This window comes from Elephantulus edwardii, unplaced genomic scaffold (assembly GCF_000299155.1).
Source record: "Elephantulus edwardii isolate Elephantulus edwardi_28Jun2011 unplaced genomic scaffold, EleEdw1.0 scaffold00028, whole genome shotgun sequence".
Lineage (NCBI taxonomy): Eukaryota > Metazoa > Chordata > Mammalia > Macroscelidea > Macroscelididae > Elephantulus > Elephantulus edwardii.
This window is the reverse complement of record NW_006399778.1, coordinates 2,253,352-2,272,012: the sequence shown is the minus strand read 5'-3', so window position 1 is coordinate 2,272,012 and position 18,661 is coordinate 2,253,352. Positions and strand designations below refer to the sequence as shown.

The 18,661-nt window shown below is 52.2% G+C and overlaps 2 protein-coding genes across 2 annotated transcripts; one reads left to right on the top strand and one right to left on the bottom strand.

The window, feature by feature from the left end:
• Nucleotides 1-768: 768 nt before the first annotated feature.
• TRNP1 (TMF1-regulated nuclear protein 1) lies at nt 769-1,437 on the top strand. Its single transcript, XM_006883472.1, has one exon. It carries the CDS (start codon nt 769-771, stop codon nt 1,435-1,437), a length of 669 nt encoding a protein of 222 aa, XP_006883534.1.
• Nucleotides 1,438-11,507: 10,070 nt separating this feature from the next.
• On the bottom strand, nt 11,508-18,099 carry FAM46B (family with sequence similarity 46, member B). Its single transcript, XM_006883471.1, has 2 exons — nt 17,836-18,099; nt 11,508-12,527 (listed from the first exon to the last, which is right to left on the bottom strand). The coding sequence occupies exons 1-2, from the start codon at nt 18,097-18,099 to the stop codon at nt 11,508-11,510; spliced, it is 1,284 nt and encodes a 427-aa protein (XP_006883533.1).
• Between the last annotated feature and the right edge of the window lie 562 nt (nt 18,100-18,661).

Below are 18,661 nucleotides of genomic sequence, written 5' to 3'. Positions count from 1 at the left end.
TGGAGCTGTCAGGGACTTCTCCAGAGTATTGAAGAGCAGCAATGTCAATTTAGAGACTAAGGTGCACCTAATCCAAGCCATGGCCTTCACAATTACTTTCTATGCATCAGAGAGCTGGACAATGACTAAAGATAATAGAATTGATGCTTTTGAGTTATGATGCTGGAGAAGAGTACTTCATATACACCATGGACTGCCAAGAGAGCAAACAGGTCTGTCCTAGAGAGGGTGAAACCAGGCTGCTCTTTGGAGACAAGGATTTTAAAGCTTCATCTCATATACCTTTTGCATGTTGCCATGAGTCCTTGGAGAAGGACATCATGCTTGGAAGGGTGGAAGGATAGCACAAGAGAGGAAGACCCTGTATGAGACAGACTGACTCAGTGACTGGGGTAATGGGGTAGGTGTATCGGAGGTAATAAAATTGGCCCAAGATAGAGCACTGTTAAGCTCTGTTGTACATAGGGTCGCTATGAGTCCCAAGTGACTTGATGGCATAACACCACCAACCCGGCCGAGTCACTGCGAAGGAATACAGACCTGGGGTTTGGGGAGCTTGAATAAGCAGGCGGGTCCAACGCATGCCAGCCTGTGATTGGCTGCGCAGGCCATCGCTCCTCCTATAAGATGCATCAGCGGCCGGCGCTGGTCTGGAGGCTGCGGCCAAATCTCCCATCCCTGGATTTCTGCATCCATCCTCTCCGGTGCGAGAGGACAGTCCGCTAAACCCGCGGACCAACAGCCGCTGACCGCCGGTGGGGGCGGGGGATGCCAGGCTGCCGCATCAGCGCCTGCGGCCCGGGGGCCCAGGAAGGGACGGCCGAGCCGGGGTCCCCGCCGCCGCCCCGGGAGTCTGTGCCGTCCCCTCAGCCCCCGCCCCCGCCCCCAACTCCGACCTTGACCCCGGTCCAGGCCCCGTCGGAAGCGGTCCCGGAGTCGGCTGGCTCTGCTGAAGGGCAGGAGCTACAGCGATGGCGCCAGGGAGCTAGCGGAGGGCCTGGGGGTCCCGGGCTGGCAACCGGCGGCGGCGCAACGGGGACCGGGGGTCGCGCGCTGGAGCTGGCCGAGGCGCGGCGGCGGCTGCTGGAAGTGGAGGGTCGCCGGCGCCTGGTGTCGGAGCTGGAGAGCCGCGTCCTGCAGCTGCACCGTGTCTTCCTGGCGGCGGAGCTGCGCCTTGCGCACCGCGCCGAGAGCCTGGGTCGCCTGGGGGGCGGCGTGGCGCAGGCCGAGCTCTACCTGGCGGCGCACGGGCCGCGCCTCAAGAAGGGCCCGCGCCGTGGCCGCCGGGCCCGCCCGCCCGCGCTGCTCGCCTCGGCGCTCGGCCTGGGCGGCTGCGTGCCCTGGGGTGCCGGGCGCCTGCGGCGAGGCCACGGCCCGGAGCCCGACTCACCCTTCCGCCGCAGCCCGCCTCGAGGTCCCGCTTCCCCCCAGCGCTGACCCCCGCACTTGGACCCCCAACTCCCCCTTAACTAAAACCGGCCATCGCCGAGATACCGACCGAAGATTGTGGACTTCCCATTGGATGGATGGCATCACCGACGCGGATGGACAGACGGCCACAAGAAGAGTCAGTCGGGGGGGACCGGGGGCCCAGTAATGGAGGCTGAGGTGCAGTATTAGCGGCTGGTGCATTTGAGGGTCCGGATGGGTGGTGCAAGAACCCCGATTTCCCTTTCTGGGGATTTGTGGAGGTTACTGGGGCCCGAATAAAGCTGTTCCCTTTACTGCTTCTCCCAGACCTCGTGGGTGAGATGATAGCACTGTGGAGTTGGGATACATTCAGTGTTCGGATTTCAGGAGTGGTCTGGCAGCAAACTTTTACCAGTTTGAGCCTGCTGCACTAATGCAGCACCTTCCCCGCCCCCGTTCCGTACGCCACTGCCCAACTGTAATAAGACTCCTGCCCTTGAGGTTGTTGCTTTCTGAGAGTGTCCAGCTACATGTCATCAGGAGAGCAGTACGATGAGGTTGAAGACTGGAGTGGGGGCTGGCACGGGGATGTACGACTGAGTTTTCCGCCCCTAAGACCCTGCGTCCCATCTGGTTAGATAGAATCCCAGAGAGGTGAGGATTTGTTCCCATTATACTTATAATATTTGCATCCTTCTCCCGGTAGGAGACAGCTTTTTTCATGTCCTTGTGCAATCTTGGTAAGCCTACAGCCTTTCGAAAACCAGAGCTCTCTGGCAACTGCCTTTCAGCCTCACTTGATCTCCTAGGGGGCCTAACCAGGCAAGACCTAAAGAACTCCCTCCCCCCAATCTAGTCTCTAAAAAGGTTCTGCCAGGGAGAGAGCCAGGTGATAGCCTTTAACAGGCCCCAGGGGACAGGTATGGCATCAGCTGCTAGAGAAGGAGGCCTTAAAGGGCCAGACCTGAAATAAATTTGCTTCTCTTCCAGTCCTAAAGCCCCACAGGACCTCTGTCCACTCATTTTTGAATGTTGCTGCCTTACTGCTCACTGGCTCACTGCAGCTTCACTTGTCAGCTTGGGAAGGGGGGGGGTCTCCTTACCTTCTGCAAAGGGCTTTGGTGAACTTAAAGAGGTCTTTTATTTATTTTTGCTGTGTGTGATTTTAACAAAAAGGTTTATGGAAAGTTTGAGTTTTCATTCATTCATTCATTCATTGTTATACCTATTCCTCCCTCCCCCTCCATTGCCTCTCCCCCAGTGAGCTTTGCAATGCATCTTAAGGAGGGCTGTCTTACCCTTGTAAGTCATATAACAATGTTATATTCTTGCAGATCTTATATTTATCTCTAATAACATGCATGGCTTTTACTGATGTTGCCAAAAGCTAGTTTAAAGGTGGCTTCTTTTCTGCAGGAAGGAGATGAGACTTCTCAAGGTCAGTGAGGGACAGAATCAGTCCAGGCCTCTGTATGCCCTTCCCATAGGATCTCTTGCCCTGGGTGTAGGAGCTGAGGAATACTGGTTGGTCTCTGTCTGCTCTGTGCCCTAGAACAACGCAGTCACCTCTCTGGGTCAGTTTCCTCTGTTACCATCCTTCCTCCACATCAAGGTTTGGGAATGGAGAGGAGGAGGAGGATACGTCAAAGTCAATGGGATTCTGGTTGAATCCTGCTCAGGTCAGGTGCATAACTCTGTTAGCCTAAACCCCAGGGACTCTTCTCTGACCCTCTCTCATCAGTCCTTCATCTCTCTGGGTACCAATCTGGTTTTCTGGTTAACAGCCAAGATTTCCTGAACTCATTCCTAGCTGTGGAAGAGAAGTTCAGGAGGAGGTTTCAGAGCTTGGGAACCTGGAAAAGAGTAGAAGAATGGGCGTCACTGGCATCCTCTAACCTCTCCAGAGAGGGAGAACATTCCAAAGTAATGTGGCCTCTTTGGGGACTGGAGGCCCAGTGAGCACAAGGACTTGCTGGAGGTGACACAGTGAGGGAGCTCTGGCTGCAGTGCTGGGCTGCGGCCAGAATTGCTGGTTTTCTGGTTTAGGGGGGTGAGAGGGTGGGGCTCTTGGCCCAGAGAAGCTTTTAGCTAATGATGTAAAGTGCTTTTTGCTACCACAATTTTGCTTTTGTCTAGGATTTATTGATAATCAGCTTTGGCCTGATTTGGAGGAGGAGAGGGTAAGGAATTAGAGATGATTCTTTCTGGAGGTAATAGCATATCTATGGAGGGTGATGTAGATTGGTCCTGGTGTCAGTGGTGGCTTCTGTCCCCTCCCTTTACTACCAACTAACTGCCCCACTGTCCCACATCAAGGACCTTGGTATCCAGTTAAATGGATGCTGTTGCTGGTTATGTTATTCGTCAACTATCCTTCACATAGGTGACAGAAGTCAACTTCCACACCTGCCTGGGCCACCTAGGACCACCTTTAGGGTCCCTGCTCTCCCTAGCTCTATCTTCTCAACCAACAGACATTGATGTCTTCTTGGTGCTCGGAACTCAAGAAGAACTGAACCAGAGGGTCTCAGCTTGTAAAAGAATGTATCCCAGCTCCCCTGCATGGGAGGTATTCTCTGGTTATCATCATTGCCAAGGGACCCCCTGGGGATCTCACAGTTTGTGTTGCTGGAAGGCTCCAGCCAGTGCCCCTAGGCAGGAGATTGGCCCTAACCTATCCTCATGACTTCATAGACACTTTCAGGATGGTCCCCTCAGCGAAGAGAAATGAAGGGAACAGGAGATACTTTTCAGGATGTTCCTAGAACTGGGAGACGAGTTCAGAGTTCCTCTGAGTCTTCCCTGAGTAAGTCTTACCTGAGTAAGGCCCTCTGATTTGCTGCATTTGGTGTCCAGTCCAGGCGCGAGCGGTAAGAAGGCATCTCCAGGTAACACCGCCAGAGGGCAGTGTGGGGCTGCTTCGAAGCACGTGAGGCGTGGTCCGCAGCAGCCTGGCCCAGCGTCTCCGCCCCTTCCAAGTGATGACCAGGCTTCCTCGGCCTAGAGGCCTCGCTATGAGGGTCTGGCTGGCTGAAAGAGCGACTAGTGGTGGCTGGTGCTGTACGCGAGGTCCTTGGATAAGTTCCAGTGTTGGTTTCCTGGCTGGGAGGGATTGGCAGCTGGAGCTGCACCCAACACCAGCTCTCTGGGGGCAGGAGCTCATTTGGAGGAGAGGGAACAGGACCCTCTGGCTAGGTGGAGCCCTGAACCTTAGGTAGGGATCTCTCAGGAAAGGCTTCCTGGTAGAAGTCACTGAATAAATAAAACCCAGTCATTTCGCTGCACGCAGATTTGTTACACCAAGGAAGGATTGGTCAGAATATCCAGCCCTACACTATCTAGAATCCAAGGTGGCCTCCTAGAAGTTACGCTGCAGGAACATGACCGTGCTAAGTTGCTCCAAGCTCTGACAACAAAGCCACTGGGTCCAGGAGAGGTTCTAGCAGGATCCCAGGCTTCCCAGAGCTGAAGGAGAGGCTCCTTGCTTTAGAGCCACTGTGGAGGGGGTCGAGGCTCAGAGGTCTTCTTCCTCTGTTAAGCACCTGGCCACACCCTGGAGGAAACGCTTGCTTCTGTAATGATATGTTAACCACCTTCTCTATGCCAGACTCTGTGCTAAACTCATTATACCTATTGTCTGTTTCACACCTTGTAACCACGAGCTAGAGTATGAGTTATTATTCCCATTTCCACAGTGAGGAAACTGAGAGGGAAGGTAGGCTAGTCCAAGGACACTGACCTGTAAGTAGGCCTCCCTTGAAACTTTGGTTATGTGACTTTTCATTCATTGGGCTAAAAGGGGCTCTATTAAGAGGGGAGGGTTTCTGGGTTCTCTGACCTTTAAGGTTGGTACAGTGGACTCTGGTTCTTGGTTCTGGGGATGATGTTATGAGACCCAGTGGAGGTGAGAGAAGAAGCTCAAAGTCTGGGCAGACCCCTGACCTAATTGTCAGGGCCCTTGGTATGTGTGTGTGTGCCCACGTGCATGTGTGTGTGTGTGGGGGGGAGAGAGTGAGTGTGTGTGTGTGTGTGTGTGTCTGGGTGAGGACCTTTTGCTTCTGACAGGGTTGGGCCCAGGATGATCAGGGCTGGTGGTAGGGCCTGGGCTTGCCTTGGAGACCTGCCTCCCCTTTCTGAAACCCAGAATGCAATGTTTGGTGCAGAGGAGAGCAAAGAGCCTAGCTTACACTCTGGATAGCAGAGAACAAGGGTGACAGGCAGAGAGTGGCCTGATTTGGAACAAAACAGACGTGGGATTCAGACTTGGTCTGGAACTTCTCAGCTGGGTTACTTTAGACAAGTTACTTCTCTGAGTTATTTCTTCCTCTTTTTTGTTGTCTTCAAGGGGTGGGCAGCTCCAGAAATGATAACTCAAGAATATTATTAAATGAGGGATCCTATTTAACACCTAACATATAGTAGGAATTGTAAACGTTTAATGCAACAAAGCCACTGGGTCCAGGAAAGGCAGCCAGGACAGAGCTCCCAACTAGTGGAGGCATTGCTTCTCCAGAGCATCACCATATCAGGAATCTCTGGAATGGTTCTCCTCCCAGCCTCCCCACTCCCAGCCCCAGGCCTGGGGAACTCCAAAGGGGGAGAAGTAGAGGAGGGGGTAGGCCTTTCACCCCAAGAACATTCCATTCTAGCTGCTCAGACCAGTAGCACCAGCCAAGGACAAAAGCTTGAGGGAACTTCTACTCTCCTCAGAGACCCACCCCTTCCAGGTTGGGGGCCAGTGGAACCCCATTTCATATTGCCCCCATCTCTACACAATGACCTCCTCTTAAGGAGGTAGATGTGGTCGGGCATGGGTGGGGCAGGGTGGCTATGGGAAAGAAGTAATTAAAGCTCTTAAAATTATTCTTCCCAGCTCCTCCCAACTCCTCTGAGCCTCTCCTGTGTGGATCTGGACTCCTGGATTTGGTTCTTTCCCTGGGCACTTCCTTCAGGAAGACTTCTCGAGTTGGCCCTGCACTGCCTCAACGCCCTCCTAACTTCACTGGAGCCGTTCACTTTACAGTGGCAAGGGGCTGGGGAAGTTGCTTCTACCAAGAATTCCTTTATGTCACATTTGACTTCAGCTTACACTCTATAGTTGGGGATGTTATAATAAGTCCCTGAGACTCCTGAATAGTGTAGTGGACATTTCCGATGTGAAAAGTCATTCTAACACAAGTTACGCTGCCATCTCCCTGTCGGTAGGTGTCATTGCCTCCCAGTCTGATCATTTTGGGGGGCCTGTTTGGAGGAACATTAGTTTTATAATTCCCTTAGTGCCCTTACCCACTGGCCTCTCTCTTCCTGCGCGGGAGTGTGCATGTGGCCCCTCACACCATCCTCTGATCCACCTCAGGTTCCTAGGAAAGACACCTCTTTCTCAGGAAGAGGAGGTGGTAACAAAATTTCTAAGGCTAGCTTTAAATGTAAAAAAGATCACCTTTCTCCAGTTATCCTAATCATAGAATGGAGGAAAGGCACAGTTACATACAACCCAGAACTTGTAGAATTCTGCAGAATGAATGTATATTGAAGTAGTCTCCTGATTTACACATGCAGGAAGAATAAATTTCAATAATGTGAGACACCGCTTGTGGCTTTGTGGTTTACTTCGCAGGTATCCTTGTTGTCTCTCCTTTGTGTCTGTCACGGCTCTGTAAGTTGGTAGTTCCTGGAGCAGCTTCTGTTTAACTTTATTTGGCAATCTGGACACAGCTACTGATTTGCAGATAGACTTTTTTCCTTGACCTGGCTCCCGGCTGACCCTCTCCAGGAAGTCTTCCCTGATGAAGGATGTGAAAAGGAACTTAGGGGCTGAGGATGCACATGTGAGGCTGGGTGACTCTGTGTGTGTGTCTGGGTAGACTGCATGCGTGCATGTTTGTGACAGTGTGCTGGCATAATGACCATGTGGGAGTGTGTATGACAATGTTGGTGACTAAATTAACTTGTTTTAGCAGCTAGGGGTCCAGCAGACGCCAGAGCACACTCAACCTGGGAAGAGTTCTGAAAAGGGACTCATTCTACAGGCACAAGCCCTGGTGATGCTTGATTGCTGATCAAGAGGGTGACAGTTTGGCAACCTGCTTCTGGAAAGATTACAGCCCAGAAAACCCTGTGGGGAAGGTCTCTGTCATACCAGGTTGTGCAAGCTCAAGACCACTGGACTGCACTTAACATTTCTGAAGGTGTGGCTGCTTATTTACAAGGAGTGGTGCAGTACCCTGGGTCTAGCAGCAGTGGGAGCCTTTACAATTCCTGGACCAAAATGAAGAGGGAGAAGAGGACATCGGAGAGCTCCTGATAAGACCCTTGCCCTTTGGCTAAAGGATGCAGTCAGCCATGGCAACCTGATGGGAAGGAAGCAGAGGGTACTGACGTGCCTGCCTGTCAGTCTCCTGCTGGGCTTCTCATTGGCCAAACCCAACAGGAAGTCAGGGAACAAAGGAGCCATTGATACTGTCCACACAGGTCAGCCTGCCCAGTCAGTGCACAGGGAGGGAGCGAAGAGTGGAGAATCGCTGGAGAGGCCAGCATGTCACTAACTTCCTGGGGGTGGAGGATGGTGTATCTTCCATTCCCTAAAGTTTACGGGCTCCCTAAAGGTTCTTCCCCCTCTGGAATTTCCCCTATTCCCCAGAGGTCTGAAGGGTGGGAGGGGTAGATGTGGGGAGAGCACTGTGCAGTTGGGGTGGGAGATGGGGGACAAGACTTTTCCTCTCAGCCTCTTATTCCCATTTCTGATTTCTGCCTCTCTTGGTATCTTACATGGTTGCAGAAACTGTCCATGGCAAGAGCAACATCAGCCAGAGTCAGTTTTTCTCACACCAGGAAATACTGTGTCACCCCCAAACACACCCACAGGCACGCCTGTTGTCACCACGGTCCACTGACATGGTTACCGCAGCCATGGCTAGTATCAAAACATGTACATCGATAAAATAATACATACTGGTACACTGCTATACTGTCATAGCCATACATACATGTCATTTTACGGTGACAAATGTCACAGTAAAACAAGCTATTTTACTGTCACATGGTAAACATGTTATATTATGTCAGCCCTGGAGTCAGTTTACTTGTCCTCTCTGACCTCAGTTTCCTCATCTATAAAATGGGGATGATAATACTTCAAGGAGCCCTAGGTCTGCATCTGTAAAGGTTACAGACTCGAAACCTTGCGGGGCAGTTCTGTCCTCTTCTCTGTCTCCTTCTCTGTCCTCTTGGGCCACTATGAGTTAGAACTGACTTTATAACAAGGGGTTAATACTCTTATGGAACTGTGAGGATGAAATGAGATAATGATCAAGATCTTAACCCAAAGAAGAATGTTACCGAAGTGTACTTATGGAAATGATTTAATGTTATATTTTGATGTGTATATTCTCAACAACAAAAAACCAGCACGATGCCTGGAGTAAAGCACTTCAGAAATGGTAGCTGTTACTGTGAATTCCCATCTTGCATGTCCATACCCCCGTGTTTTATTCTGATCAGCAGTGAGCACACACTGCAGCACAGGCCAGCCAGCCACCCTTGGGCTCGCACACCCATCCCAGCAGCACGCATGCCCTCTCCCAGACGCTCCTGCTGCTAGCACGTGTTTGCTCAGACCAGTGCCTTCTGCCCAGAATGTTTTTTCTACAGACATCAGTATGGCTTGCTTCCCACTACCTTTAGGAAATCTTTGCTCAATCAAATGTCACCTTCTCAGTGGAGCCCGGTCTGACTTGTACAAACTGCAAACTCCAGCACTTCCAATCCCTTACCCTGCTGTCTAACAACACAATGCCACTGAGTCAGAACCAACTCAGAGCTGACTCTGCAGTGGATTTTCAGGGCAGTAAATTGCATGGGAGGAGACTTCCCGTTTTCTGAGGATCAATTGGGGGGCTCGAGCCATCTGCCTTTGGGTTGGTAGCACAACTCCCTACTATATTAGGCCATTAAAGCGTCCAATTTTACTGATATTTTAGGACCATATAGTTCACTCATCTTCTGTCTGCCCCAGTTAGAATGTAATTTTATGAGGGGAGGGAATTGGGTCTATTTTGTTAAACTGATGCATTCCTAGTGCCTAGAATGGCATCTGGTGCATGTTGGACTGAATAGTGTCAATGTACAAGTTCACATGGTTTCTGGCTGTCTCATCCTCTGAAACAAACACATCCAGGTAAATACATTTCCCATCCCGGTAACCTATACCCCCTGTGAGCAGCCTCTGATACTCGAATCAGATGGGACAAAATTGTTTGGGCCTCATGAGCATGAGGAGTTGCTTTCCGTTGATAAGTCTCTCCATCCATCCTTACAGTTTTGAGCCCAATGGTAGGGGCTGGGGGTAATCACACTGGTGGGAGAGCTGGCTCACCATGGTGACCTGGGGCCTCCTCTGCAGCCTGTTTTTACCTCCTTGCCTGGAACCATCAAAGTCACCACTTCAGAGGCCCCTAATGAGGCTGAGTATGTTAAGGGCTTTGCAATTTCTGGATCAAAGAGATTGGGCAAACATTGGGCAGCGTCCGCTGGTGACTGGCTGATGCCCTCAGGTAACAGCTCTCTGGGAGCTTGCCACTGACACCAGCTCCCAGACAGCCCCAAGTGGCCCCTCTGGGTTTGGGAAAGAGATCTTGCCTTTCCAGGGAACCTGCTTGAAGAGCCAGAGCATGCCTTGGAAGAGCTTCAGTCTCCCCATCAGCACTTGGGGAGAGGGAGAGAGCTGGGGGGTTGAGAGAACCCCTCCCAGGCACTAAGTCAGGCTTGCTCAGGTTCTAGTTCTGGGAGACCCTGGAAGTTCCCTAGGCTTAGCCTCCATTTCTGGAGGGGCCTCCAGCCCACATTCCTTTCCCAGCTGCTCCTGGATAGAGCTGGGGTCTAGCACCCTGACCTGGAGTCAGGCTGGGTCTCACGTCCTTAGGGCTTCAGGTAGAACTACTAAAGTGCTTACTCCTTACCAGGACAGTCCTGCTCTTGCTGAGTCAACATGTCAGTGTGGGTGCAGGTTACATGTGTGGATGTGAGCTCCCAGCACACAGCTGTCAGACAGGGGCTGTGTTGAGGGAGAAAGCAAGAGAAGGAGGGGCCATTCCCCAGACACAACCCAAACCTGATACCTCTCTACCTGGAGTGCCTGTACCCACAGTGTGAGCCACACTCGGGCTGGAGGAGACAGTGCAGGCCCCACAGCTACAGACAGTCCTTCCCCAGGACAAAGCATGGTGCTGTGCTCTGTGTAGATGAACTTTATTGGCAGGTTCTTCAAGTGCAAAACGGTAGCAAATCCAGAGGGCCGGAGAGGAGGTGGGGGCATGGCTCACACCCACTCAATGAGGACCCTGTAACCAGGTCAAGACAGCACTTGGCTGAGGCCATTTTGGCCTAGTACCCTCCAGAGAACAAGCTCCCTGGCAGGAAGGAGCCTCATGACACAGGGAAAGGGAGCAACACCTCAGAAAGGGCACACATAGGTCCTTCCCCAGGCTGTCCAGTGCACACCTAGACCCCTCAAGATGAAGATATCACAGCTTGAGGCGGTGGTGTTAGGGGACTGGGCTAAAGTCAGCTACCTGCCCGATGCCTACACCCCCTCCCAGTGACTAAACAAGTTAGACCACCGACCCTGTTAGTGACCCAACCTGACCTAAAATGAGTAGTCCTATAACATATCATGTTTTAGCTATATATGGGCTACAGGCCCTCAGCGGTGGCTGCTAGGATCACTCTCGGCTGGCCCTAGCCAAAAAAAAAATAGACCCTATTGGCCTTGGAAATCAACCCAAGATGCTGCGCACTGCAGCTACTATTCCAAACTTGCTTTGTTTCCTGAAGATGATTGGCCTCAAAGGCAAATGCCTCCAGCATCCATAATTATACGGCCCAATAACCAGGGGGTCCTTTTATTAAGGATTCTGGCATGGCTGAGCCCACAGGGGACTCCCTTGAGGAGTCTGGTCTGTTTAACTGAAGGCCCCACCCTGCAGCTGAGAAGTGCCACCTCCTGCCACAAGCTGTCCGTCACTGGTCCTGTCCTTCACACACTCCTGGAGACCCCACATAATCTGGTGGGGACCAGCCCCTTTAAGCCAGGGTCTGAGTCAGTTACAAGGAAGCCAAGTTGGGTAGGAGTGGGCCCGGGCCAGAAGAGGCTGCACCGGGGTTATATAGTAACTGACAGTAGCAGGCACAACTCCATCAGGTCCCGGAGGGTGCCAGGCGAGGGCAGCAGCAGTGGCTGGGCCTTGCTTGGCCAGCGCCTGTAGTGCCAGTGTGGCAATGAGGTCTAGCGTCTGGCGGCGCTCGTGGCTCATGAGGCACACGGTACTCTCATTCACCACGCGGTGCAGCATCACCAGGCAGGCGTAGCGGCGGGCGGCATCTGCCCCGCCAAAGTGGGCCTCCAGGTAGCGCTCCAGAGTGCGCTGCTGCTCGGCCAGGTCCGGGAAGTCGATGAAGAAACGGGAGCACATGTAGCGTTGCAGGGCTCGGACGTCAGTGCTGGGCTGCGGCCGGAAGCCCCGCACCAGGAGGTGGCAGTACTTGAGGAGGCCACCACCGCGGATGTTCTCAGGGCTGCGAGTGGCGATGACACGGTGCCGCAGGTGCTCCAGGGCCTCAGCAAAGTCGCCATACAGGCTCTCGCCTGTCACCGTGGGGTGGAAGGCCTCAGACATGGGTGCAGAGGAGCACTGGCTGAAAAGCAGCAGGGAGTCCAGGATGATCTGGAAGGAGTCCACGCTGAACTCAAACTGGCGCCTCACCGAGTCCACAAACTTGAGTTCCACGTTCTTGCCGGTCTTGTTGGACAGTGAAATGAGGCTCCAGTTATCTTTGTCCGTGCTCACTTTGACCAGCTTCTGCACATAGGCCTCCTTGAGGGTCATCGGGGTGATCTTGGCCCGGCTCACACCAGCCGGCAGGAAGTCCAGCAGGCAGGCCAACACTACCTCCTTGGTCAGCTGGAAGGATGCCTCGCTGCGCAGGTCCACACGGAACACCAGGTCCAGGTCCTTGTAGCCCAGCCCACTCTCGGGGTGCAGCACATGGCTGGCGGCTGAGCCATGTAGGCGCACACTGTGCACCCGCAGCCCCTTTTCCTCCAGGCTGCTGCGAACGACCTGTGGAGGAGAGGACAGAAGGGGGGGGGGGTCAGAGCCTGTGACTGGGTCCACGGCCTCCTCGGTCACGCTCACTGCCAGCCCAGTCATTGCTCATCATGACCAGTTGTCGGGCCACTGGGAAGTCATTCAACTCTGAGCTTCATCTGGAGAATGGTCCATTTGGAGGAATGACTCAGATCAAACAACAGTAATAGCAACCAAACAAAAAAATTCAGCACCAAGTGTTCATCTAAGATACAGATAGCAACTCACTTAATCTTCACAACTACCCTAAAAATAACCACGAAACACAACTTAAAACTCATCACCACTGAGTTGGAACTGACTCAGATCCTTCAATGGGTTTTCCCTGGGCTGTAAATTGTAAGCGAGGAGATTGTTCATCTTGTGGTTGGTGGACTGGATGGAACTGCCAGAGAGGCACAGCTTTTGAGTTAGCAGTGCAATTCACTATGTACTAGGCCACCAGAGCCCACCTATAATGTCTGTAAGATGGAGAAAATGAGAGCACAGAGACGAAGTAATTGGTCCAAGGTCACACAGCTGGTGAATACAGAGCTGAAAACTCAATTCAGAGTCCACATCCGAGGCAGTCTGCTAAAATCCTCTGCTCTCAGGCTGACTCATAGCAACCCAACAGGACAGAGCAGAACTGCCCCAAAGGGTTTCCAAGGCTATATATCTTTACAGAAGCAGATGGCCATGTCTTTCTTCTGAGGAGCATCTACTTATGACTGTGACACATTCATCCTTACAAGGGACCTGGTGTGGCAAATACTATTATATTCATTAAACCAAACCCACTACCATCTATCTAGTCAGCTCTGACTCACAGTAACCCTTCATGGGATTTCTGAGTCTATAAATCTTTATGGGAGGAGACTACCCAACTTTCTTCTGGGGGGTGGCTGGTGGATTCAAACTCATCTTTCAGTTAGTAGTCTGGGGAGCCCCCAGGGTTCCTATGCAGATGTGGAAGCTGAAGCTTAGAATATGGAATATTATAATATTGATATTTTATAATATTATAATATTGGAATGCCCAAGGCTCAGAGTGGAAATTACACAGAAATGGCAGGGCTGGGAGTTAAAACCCAGGCCCTTTCCACCCCTGGGAAAGAGGACAGGTAAAAGACTTCAGGAAAACTCAGGAGCCAAGGTCTGAGGACACAGGAACAGGACAGACAAATCCAGTCACCTTGAACTTGCTTCGTTAGCCAGAGGCACCAGGGGAGAACAGTGAAGCTGGGGGCTGACGTGCAGTGCTCTCAGCAACCCCAAAGTACATTACACACAGCCTGAAAGTGACCAGGCAGCATTCCTACCCGAGCAACAATGCAACCCCGCCTTGCTGCCAAGTCAGCGCCTGGCCAGGCTGTCCTCGCCTCGCAGGGAATTACTGCAAAGAATGCACTGAAGTGCTGAGGAGGCAAGCGCAATGGGGCAATCTGAGGCGGGCGGTGCCCTCCAGGAAGGCTTCCGGGAAAGAAGGAGGAGGACTCTGTGTTGGGCACAGTATCTGTAGCCCCACAGCATCAGGGCTACAGGGGAAAGAGCCAGCCTTCAGGGACCTGGTAGACGTAGAGAGGACAAAGTGGGCTGGGGTTAACACAGGCCTGGTACCTATGGGGCACTGGTACTTTTCACCAGGACCTGTGGGGAGGCTTTTTGACCTTCATTTTACAGATGGGGAAACTGAGGCTCACAGGAGTGAAGTCATCTGCCAAAGATAAGGCAGAAATGCCCTCAAACCCAGATACGGTGGTCTCTACAATCAGGCTTTAGTAGAGGCAGACTAGAAACTCAGTTCTAATCCTTTCTTTCAAATTTTCAAAGTGGAGGCAACTTTTAAGTCACTGAAGCTCCAATGTGGAGCAGGTGGGGAGCAGGGAGGTGGGAGTTGTGGTTGCCTTAGTCAGACAGCAGAGGAGGCCAACTGCTACAGTCTAGTCTGTAGACTTCTACCTCATGCCAGGCCAGCTGGCAGCACGCTCATGTAGGCTAAGGAGAGAAGTGGGTCAAAGACTTTGGCCCAAGGACTGTGTTAGACCTGCAGAGTAGAGCAGAACCCCTAAGTCCCATCAGAGCTGACCGAGTCATACTCAGTGCCAGCTCCTGGTCCCAACTGGTGCCCACCTCAGGGCATGGCATCTGGCCTAGTAAGTAGGTAGCAGTACTCTTGTTAAATTGCCTGTGTCAGGGCCATGGGACCAGCTGTGTCAGCCAGCCAGCAGCTGTTGTCTTTTTTCTCAGGTGTGACTACAGCCAATTTGACTAGAAGTCCCTAGATACCACCACACCCAGGAACTTCAGGGAAGGTTAGAATCTCCTGAATCAAACTTTCCAACCATGCAGGGGACAGAGACTATGCCCTCCTTTTCCCCATGCCAAGGCCTTCCCCATAGCCACTCTGCTCCCAGGCCAGGTGCTGAGACCTGCAGGGAGACTATAGGTACTGCCAGCCAGCAGGTTTGCAAAACTCCTATCTCCAGTTGCCTAACGCAGGTCCTCTGGCTGCAACTGGAGCAGACGGATCTCTAGGATTGTCTAATTCAGTCATGTGGACACAGAGGAGGTAAAGTACTTGTTCAAGGTCACAGAACTTAATCAGAGAGGGGACACCTCTGCAATTGGGCCCCTTCAGCCCAGCTACCAGTGAGAACAAAAAGAGCTCTAGCTGCTCCTGTCTGAGAAGCCTCATGGGAGTGGAAAAGGAGAAAAGTTCTCATTCTCAAGCTGTAAGCTAGTCCAGAAGTGGTAAGAAGACCAAAATCAACAAGCAGTACCCCCCAAGACATATGCCCACTGCTTTTAAGATTGCCAGCTGCAGATTCCTGCCAGAAATGGGACTACCCTCCCCCCATCTCTGCTGGAAGTAGCTGTGCAGATGAGGTAAAGGTGCCTATTCCTTTTGGATTCTGGAACCGGAAAAGGCATTGAAGAGGAATCCAACCCTTTTCCTCACTGAACAGATGGGGACACTGGATCCAGCAAAATGAATCAACAACAGTCTAGGCCCAGAACCTCTAAGTCCATCTCAGAACTCTGCCATCCACTCCCCCTACAGCTGACAGCTCCCTGCTTTGTGACGGTGTTGACCCTATTTTGGAAGGACCTGGGACCACTATCTGACTTAAAATCAGCTCTTATTTCCCTGAAGCCCCCTTTCCCCCGTGAGTTGGTAGCATTCTGAGAGCAGGAAGGCTGGGTTCCATTCACATCTGTGCCCCTAGTGCCCTGAACCAGGAGCTCTGGGAACACAGTGGTTAAGTACTGATTTTAACCACAAGGTCAGTGGTTTGAATGCTCCATAAGAGACAAGTGTGACAGTCTGGTCTCATAAAAAAAGATGACAACCTTAGAAACTCTACAGGAATTTCTACTCTTGTCTTATCTGAAAAAACAAACAACAAACCTCATTGCCTTAAAGTCAAACTGACTCATAGCTGACCTTCCAGAGGGTTTTCAGAGGCTATTAATTGCATAGGAAGAGATTGCCCATCTTTTCCCCTCAAAGAAGGGCAGCTGGTGGATTTGAAACAGTCTACCTTTGGAATAATAGTATAACTCCTTATCCACTAGGCCACCAGAGCTCTCTTATGCTACCCTGCTTTTGTTAAGTGCCGTGGAGTCGATCATTGCTCTTAGTGCCTCTACGAAAAACATAACTGAATGAACTCTGTCCTATCCTGAACTGCAATCCTTGTCTTCCCCGACAGATTTGAGTCCACTGCCACAGGTATCATTCTATCTCATTGAGGGTCTTCTTTTCCTTCACTATCCCTCCACCATGCTTGGAAGCATGGTGCCCTTTGCCAAGGAATAGTGTCTTCTAACAACAAGTCCAAAATATATTAGATGAAGCGTCACCAACTTTGATTACTACCAAAGTGCATTCTGGTTGCACTTCCTCCACCTCTGCCCTATAGGGTCTCTGAATTGGAGCTGGCTTGGTGTTAATGGGTTAGTCCCTTGAACAGGACCTGGCACACAGGCATCAATAGTAAAGGCAGTGTGTAGCAAACTTCCAAGGGCAAACACTTCCTCTCTAGGGAGCCCCATGTCTCTGTAGAGAGGAACTGTCACACTGGGCTCCACTGACTGCCTCCTAGTCCCATACTTGGCTGTCACATTCCTGGGGCCCTATGGTTGGAATCGGTTTCCTAGTCACCCAGATGACAGCGGCAGCCCAGGAATGCCGTGTCTGTCGAGTACCACTGAGGCTTCAGGTGAGTCAGCCCTGGAGAATTTGCCCCTAACCCCTCCCATTCCTTATGAGGGAGGGCAAAGTAATCCCCCAGCAAGCATCTGCCCCCTCTGCTAGGGCTAAAATAGGAGGAGGCAGGGCCTGCTTCAGCTAGCTGGTGTGTCAGCCTCTTCAGAAAGTCCACTTGCTGGCAGGAATCTTCCAGAATTGTGACTGGATTTTCTGGTTTCTTCTATCATCAGGGGATTCCTCTAAGACTTAGTAGTTGAATCTTGGAAACTGGAGAAATGGGAAAAGGTGCAGAGGCCTAAAACCCACAGCAGCCTGCGCTTGGGATGACCCAAGAGTCCCTTGGTTTCATTTTCACCTCATTAGGTATTATTAGGTAGCCTATGCCTCTCTTGGGGCCTCAGCTTCTCCACCTATAAAATGGGTACGGTAATTACCATAACCTGGTGTTTCAGGGCATAACAATGTCTGGACTACAGAGATGAAAGAGCAGCTTGGGTCAGGCAAAAGAAAGATTTTTTTTGCTAGTTTTTCAGGAGAAAGATAGGGCTTTGATACCTGAATCTGGGAGAGTGGGGAACACTTAATTTTGTCTTGGGGAATGATACACTGCACCTGGTCTAGTGCTTAATTCATCCCTTTATCACACAACCCAGGCTGAGAGGACAACCCTTCTAGGATTTCCTGGCCTTTCCTCCTTCCAGGGGTTTCTTGAGCCACAGGCGAGAGCACAAGGGCAGATTAAGTCTCTCTCACCTTCAGATCTGTGGTTGGAATAAAAAGAGCTGTTCTGAATTCAGGAATGCATATTTTTTGGCCTCTGCAAATAAATCTCTCCCTTATGTCCTTCTTCTTTCACAGCCAGGTCAGAGTGAGTGGTCTGAGGGGAATTGAGGATTCCCCAAAAAGGGGGTGGGAGAAGCAGAAAATCCAAGTGGGCTGGGATTCTGAGATGCTGGGGCAAAAGCGCTGCACACCATGTCCCTCTCTGAGCTTGTAATCCCAGCTGTCCAGAGGGCAGAATGAGTGTCCCTTCCAGCTCTAAGAGCTTCAGGAAAGAGCCCCACACCCCTTCCAGCGCCCTCTCACCTGCACAATCTGCCGGGGCTGCACGCTCAGCGTGGGGAAGTTGCCGCGCCCGTGAATCGGAATTGGCTCGCTCAGCAGCGCATCCAGCCGCTTCACCTGCGGCCAGGTGAGCCCGCTAAGGTGCCGTTCGCGGGAGGCCGATGAAGCCTCAGGGTCGGGGCCGCCGCCTGCCGGGGAGACCGTGGCCACTGTCGAAGCCACAGCCGTCCCCACCTGCGCAGCCGCCCCGTCCGGGCGCGCAGCTCCGCTCTCCGACGGCATCATCCGCCCAGCCCTGATGGAAGAAACCCAGGGGGTGGTTGAGGGCAGGGGGAGCGGCTCAGCCGGGGCCGGGACTGGGGCCGGGGGGGAGGGGCGGGCGGATGCAGGGACGGCGAGGCAAACCCAGGGCGCAACTCCGGTCACGACGATGACCCTAGACCTAGCTGCCCGGTGCCCACTGCGCTCTTAAAGCCCTGAGGCCACGTGCCGATTGGCCTGGGCCGCCGTCAGGGGCTGCCCCGCCTCCTAACACCCCTGACATTGGTCAGTAGAGTTTTGCACGTGAATCACCGGTGGCTAGAGTGCTTTCCATTGGCTGGAAGGCACACCCCTGCCCCGCCCTCCTGATTGGGCCGAATTCCCTCTGGTCTTTAAAGAACTTTTGTCCGCTGTGGTTGACGTGTAGGGGCAGCGCCCTCTAAGGGTAGCTGGAAGGAAAGTGACCCACGGAGTTCCCAGAAGTTTTTACAGCACCACTGCATGGTTCAAAATTGGGAAGGGCGTACACCAGGGATGCATCCTATCTCCATACCTTTTCAACCTATATGCAGAACAGATTATCCGG